The sequence below is a fragment of the Vigna unguiculata genome, chromosome 8, assembly GCF_037176805.1.
Source record: "Vigna unguiculata cultivar grain cowpea cultivar isolate G323 ecotype 2 chromosome 8, ASM3717680v1, whole genome shotgun sequence".
In the NCBI taxonomy this organism is placed as follows: Eukaryota; Viridiplantae; Streptophyta; class Magnoliopsida; order Fabales; family Fabaceae; genus Vigna; species Vigna unguiculata.
In genome coordinates this window covers 33,136,599-33,142,855 of record NC_140799.1, presented here as the reverse complement: position 1 = coordinate 33,142,855, position 6,257 = coordinate 33,136,599, and the positions used below count along the sequence as shown (strand labels likewise).

Sequence of the window (6,257 nt, the reverse complement as noted above, 5' to 3'; positions counted from 1 at the left end):
TTTTCAATTTTTTATTGTTAAACAGTTTGTAAATTTTACATTGTTATATTAAACAAAAACCTTCACAACTAATTTTTTTATGAAAATAGTGAAACTTTTGGTAAAATTATTTCATCATAAAAAATATTCAAATAGTGAAATTTTTAATACTTTCTAAGCAATAAAGAAAAGAAAAAAATGTCTTGCACCACAAACTTCAAAACAATTTAATATGTGTGTTAAATAATCTTCTTTCAAGTTTGATTACTAAAATGTAAGGGAGAAGTGAAATTGTACATTTTTTTTATATGGATCGATCTTAATAATCATTTTATGTATAATTTATTTGAATGTGACTATTATATCATAATTTGGACACATACAGGTGCATCAAAGTGTATTTTTTTTTTCTTTTTTAGATTAAATATGTTTTTATTCTTTAACTTTGAGTGAAATTTGGAATTGATTTTTAAAAAAATATAGAACAAATTTAGTCTCTCGACTATGTAAATGTGTGGATTTAGTCATTTTAATCAAATTTTATGAAGTTTATTTGACATTTCAAACATATTTCATTATAATATTTTAGTTTTTTTACACCATATTTTCTCTTCAATGTTAATTAAGAAACGCATTTGAAATGTTAAATAAACTTTAAAAATTTTGATTTAAAGGACTAATTCCACACATTTCTAAATATGAGAGACTAAATTAGTTCAAAATTTTAAGAAGAACTAATTCTAATTTTCACTTAAAATTAAAGGACCAAAAACATATTTAATTTTTTTTTTAAGTCTAACATATATACTACATTAGTTTAGGTTATTTTCTTGTTTGGTTGTTTATAGGCTAGATTAGACTCTTTTACTGAAATAATTAAAAGTTACATTGTATTGGGAATTTTCTATATTTTTAGGTTTTAGTTGAAGTCAAAATCAAATAATATTTTAAATAAATATGTCTAAAATTTATGTCTAATTTGACCAAGTCAGAGTATATTTATCTCTAATAGTGTGCATAACATAAATTTTAGATTTTTTCTTTTATGTATTATGTACTTATTTAAATTAGTTCATCTAAATTTGACGTGCATTAAATTTGACGTACATTAAGGTTTTAATTCAATGTAAATTTACGTCATCCGTCCCTAATTTGATGTATTACGTGACGTTAAAAATTTGAAAACATTAGCATAAATGTATCAATTTATTAAGAACTCAAAGCTTATTTTAGTCTATAATAATAATAATCAATTTAGAGGATATAACTACTTCTAAGAATATATTTGGGTATCGTAAAAGTAGGTTATAAATTAGCTTTAATAGTTTCTATAAGAAATTTATATTTTAGTTAAGGTATCTCTATTTAAAAAAAAAAAGGTGAACAGAAACTATCAATTTTTTCAAGAATATAGGATGGGATTAATATTTATGTATGTAGATAAATTAAGAACAACTAAAATTAAATAAAAAGTTATACAATTGTCATAAGCAGGAAATGATAACCAGGTAAATCCTTTTACCCACTGGAACTTCCATTTTGATGCACACTAAAAACTGAAACTCATTAATTAACACCTTTGGTAGAATTTATACAATAATCTTATAATTCACACTTTACATTTATATTATATAACAACAGAGAAACTTGTACTTTTCCTTAACATATAACTTCACAATTGCAACGAGTTGCGATCATGCAACCCTCTAACAATGCATCACCTACTGAAGATAATACAATGAGTGAACATGAACATGTTAATTAACCAGCAAAAGTAAAATTTAGTGGAGTAATGCAGTAGAGAATAGTTCATTCCAAGTATCAGGTAGGCCAGGAAGACACCAATGGCTGCAATCAGCTCTATTTGGATTAACCCTCTTCTGAGGACTTAATTCACCACTGTAAACTGAAGGGTGACCATCCTTCCTCAATGCTGATAACATTGTAATGTCCAAAAGATATGCAGGGTTTTTCATTTCTCTTACAACCATATCCACAACCCTCTTCTGCTCAGGGTATGCTCCAGGGTATGTTGTGCTCCTAATTGGGGCAGTTTCACCATAACAATTCTTTGTTGTTGCCATCACAGTTGTTCCACCCACATTCCATTCAGTTGGGCTGTATTTATTACCATCTGGTTAACTTGTTTTCAACTTTGTCATACAAAACTTTGAGACAATCATAAACTAAATAATCAAAAACATATAACTTCAACACCACTGTATGATATTATTTCAAGAGGCAAGTATGCTCTTACCAAAGACAAGAAGATCATGTAAGTTTCAAAGATTGAAACATGTCATTCAGTTTAATGAACTCAAAAACACAAATCACTGTTTTGCCTTTTACTGTATTTAGCAGTCCTTAACAATGTCAAAGCTTAAATGGTTAATGCTACTAAAGTTAGTTGGAACATGTGGTGGCAATGATGTCATCCACGGATGAACAATGGACATCTCCATGTGCTATGAAACAGTCTTGCCCCATCGGATTGTATAGCACATTTATTTTGGCCCATATCTTATTTAAATGTATGTTGTTTGAAACTGTTTACTTGGGATATTTATTGATCACGAGATATTGTGGTTTTCTACAATGGGAGAATGCAAGATACAATCTTTTGAGAGACCAAAACACAATCATGCGTGACATGTACCGATAAAAATAATGACCTCATTGGGGGGTGGGGGGAAAGCAGTATAAGGTTTTGTTGAACTATTTTCATGTGTATGGATATTATTAATGGGATGTGTATCATGTATGCTTTATTTCACCGACACTTTTTTCTACCAGGACATGCAACACGGTGATCCTGCAGAACCAGCAAAATCAAAGTTCTCAAAATCTGACAGGTTTGTTGTGGTAAGGTAATAAAAGAGCCAATTGCAAACTCATGTGACCATGAATGAATTTGGGGTCCCGAGAAAAGAACCTTTGCATGGTTTGGATAACATAGATTATGATATAAATGAAATAATATTGGAGCAAATAAGACTGCTATTTAAGTTTGGTGTCATAATACTGTTAGCAGAAAAAACTTTGTGGATAGGCAATAAAAGAGCCAATAGCAAACTCATGTGACCATGAATGACTTTGAGGCCCCAAGAAAAGCACCTCTGCATAATTTGGATAAACTAGACTTGATGAAAGGAAATAGAGGAGCAACCAACACTACCATTTAAGTTTTGGTATCATAATATTTTTAGATGAATGTTAGCAGAAAAACTTTGTACAATAATAAGACTTTGAGAGTGTACAAGCATGTGATTGAGGAATACCGAAACTCTGTGAACAGAGCAAAGCGCAGCATGATTTAATTAATGATGTGAAAATTAAGGGGCTAATATGATGGCAATTTTTCGAACTACTACTATATAGTCAGTTATTATAAAATGGTAAATAATTTACTTTTTGGTATTAAGTAGATTATTAGTTCCATGTCATGAAAAAGTGCGATTTAAATCCCAACCTGTGACAGAGACAGCACCTACAAGACCACAAATTTCAACTTCACAAGAAACAGAAAACTCAACTTGCAAAAACCTTTTCGACCGAAAACTGCTAGTAATAATCTATGTGCAAGCTGTCAAGGACTGGTCAAAGAAGGGTCCCATTTTCATCTTTTAATACAAATATACAATCCATCAGATCAAATGCAAATGCAGTTGGACTAGGGGCCAGGGGGGAAAAGATAGAAATTTTGTTTCATGTTTCTGATTAATGATCAATCTTCAATATTTTAACTTTATTAGTTATTATGCTTCATCGATATGAAATCAGATACTGAGTTACACTGTTTCAACAAAATAATGCAAGAGAGAGAAAGCAGTAAAAGATAATATATAGTGAAAGATGGAGGGTCCCTACTTGTAGTGTGTGGGAGAAATTGATTGAAAGAACACCCTGGTTTTGCTTCTATCAATGTTAGTGTCCACCCAATTAGCCCATGTTTTCATACCCATTTCCAAAGCTGCCAAGCGATCCATATCAGGGTAGAACTTACCTCTTAATCCTACATAATCCCACCTGCAAGGTTTTATTGCTAACATTTCTGTTAACCATTAACTCAATAACTTCTATGCATTTTAGTGTAAAATAATTTATGCAATCAAGTACATGAAATAAATAACTATTATAAAAGTCAATATACATGTTATTTTTTAATTTTGTTTAGTATTTTCTTGAATAAACTTACAAAAGGGCCTACCCCTTAAGAGAACCTTGATGAGTCCACCAATGCCCTGTGTTGAAAGACAGCACATCAGCATTCCTCCATGCGTCACCATTCCCATCTACCTTTTCCAGCTTTAGAATTCTGTTTCCTTGGACCACACCCACCTCCACCAAATATGGAGCTCTGTAAAATGAAATGCTCACACCATAATCCTGCATATGCCATATCAAACCCAATTTGGACCTTTTCTCAAAAATACATTTTTACTCTGCATGGTCTATGTATTATTCTAACTTGTAAGGGTAAAGAATGAAGATGATGTGGCTGAAGTTTGCATCCACTTGACAAATTTAATGCCATGACAACACTCCGGGTCCCCTCACAAAGGGATTTTAATATAGAAAGCTACATCCTTGTTCTAATTGACACTTTCTCACAAACACCTTTTCAGCACATTATTTGTCCTATTACAAATATATGACCCCAGCCACCATTATTTTTAGTGAAACTTAACCAAGTGGGAAAAACAAAAACCATTTACTGCTGCCAAAAGTTTGTTGTTCTTACCTCTTATTGTCCTACCAATACCTGATTCTTATCCAGAAAAAAACTGCGCATGCGCCTTATCCCCAAAAGAGTTTTGTTTCTGTAAACTTCTTTTATACATTAAAATTAACATAAATATAAGTTAAAATCAGTCTTTAGACAGGTTAAACCAGAGAGTTACCATAAGTAGGACTGCATATTTGAGTCATTTTGTCTTTTTATTTCTTCTTCAGTAAGTATTTGTAGCAAAACATAACCTAAATCTTGCAACGAATGGAAGTGTCAAGTATTGCCATGAAAAAAATTGTTCTGACTCACCAAGAATCTGAAGACTGAGAGAGGATCTCCCGTGACCAATTTTGTGCGTGTCCGAGGTGCTGCAGCTGATAGCATACAAATCAAAGACTGCCATTGGTTCCTTCCCAACGAGTCACCAACAAACATCACGGTTTTGCCTTTCATTTTCAGCAGAAACTCAACCCCATTGAACCTACCATGACATATTAATGCCATAAAACCATTCAAATCATGCTTAACATACAAACAAATGCAGTTACATCAAAGAACACAACACTACCACTCAGAAAACATAAACAACAACAACAACAAAAAGTCTTATCCCATATATGAATCACGTGATAGTATTGGACTATGTTAAAGCCAAAAAAACTTCAGGAACACTGACAAATTATAATATCAGGACCCGTTTTATTTGTCGAGATGTTGTTTTCAGTATTGGTGTTCGTACCTTGGGAGCTCACAATTGAGGGGCGTCCAACGGTATCTGAGGTAACCAGAATCAGGACGACCGTACATTTGGCAATTGAATTCTGGGTCTATGATTGGGCAGCTGGAAGAATGGTAAAGAGGGTATGTTTCAGTTTCATCACGGACCCAAGCACCCACGAACAATGAACAAGTGCTTTGGTTGGTTTGAACCAGTGGTGTGTGGTGGCTGACATGGTCATTGTGCTGTTTCATGCCTGAAACCACAGCCGAAGAAGCTAAACGGCATTGAAGGGAAAAAACAAGGACAAGAAGAAACAAGAATGAGGCCAAAAGAGCACAAGAGTTTCGAGAGCCAAGAAGGGCCATTGCATAGAGAGGACAGAAGAAAGGTGAAAGCAGAAAGGCACAAACAAAAGTGGAAACTGCTTTCGAATGTATATAGAAAAAAAGTGGGGACGTGGCTGAGTTCTGACTGAAAATCTTGGGAAAATTTGGAAATGGATGAAGCACTGGTCACAAAATGCAACCTTTTTACGCGCTTCAGTAAATTTCAATGATTAAGAGGAAAATTGTGACCTTCATGCTTGGTCACACCTTTGGATATTGGACATTTTGTGCTTTATTTTCATAAAAGTGTGATTATATTACAATATTTTGAAATATAAAAATTATGTTTTTATTTCTATTGAAAATGAAGAAGTAAATATTTTCATGATTAGAACATGATTTTCAAACATTCGAAAACGATGATGACTGTCACAGGAAAATCACATGGGAAGAACAAAAAATGGATAACAGCTCAAAGTACAGGATTTGAAGCCAGAATACT

At 32.7% G+C, this 6,257-nt stretch overlaps 1 protein-coding gene across 2 annotated transcripts; it reads right to left on the bottom strand.

Moving 5' to 3' along the window:
* Window positions 1–1,516: 1,516 nt before the first annotated feature.
* On the bottom strand, window positions 1,517–5,947 carry LOC114193361 (protein PMR5-like). 2 transcript variants are annotated; one of them, XM_028083122.2, is made up of 5 exons: window positions 5,448–5,812; window positions 5,018–5,189; window positions 4,187–4,365; window positions 3,847–4,005; window positions 1,517–2,097 (listed from the first exon to the last, which is right to left on the bottom strand). In XM_028083122.2, the coding sequence occupies exons 1-5, from the start codon at window positions 5,792–5,794 to the stop codon at window positions 1,761–1,763; spliced, it is 1,194 nt and encodes a 397-aa protein (XP_027938923.2). In that variant the 5' UTR covers window positions 5,795–5,812; the 3' UTR covers window positions 1,517–1,760. The 2 variants fall into 2 exon arrangements, with proteins under 2 accessions (XP_027938923.2, XP_027938924.2); XM_028083123.2 differs by lacking the exon at window positions 3,847–4,005 and having other exon boundaries at window positions 5,448–5,947.
* Between the last annotated feature and the right edge of the window lie 310 nt (window positions 5,948–6,257).

Excerpts from the sequence above, each read along its gene's own strand:
- LOC114193361 (XM_028083122.2), bottom strand. The coding sequence starts at position 5,794 with ATGGCCCTTCTTGGCTCTCGAAACTCTTGTGCTCTTTTGGCCTCATTC. Across the intron at positions 5,190-5,447 it reads CTCAATTGTGAGCTCCCAAG|GTTCAATGGGGTTGAGTTTC; the intron begins GTACGAACACCA and ends ATGTCATGGTAG. Across the intron at positions 4,006-4,186 it reads CATCAAGGTTCTCTTAAGGG|GTGGGATTATGTAGGATTAA; the intron begins GTAGGCCCTTTT and ends AAAACCTTGCAG.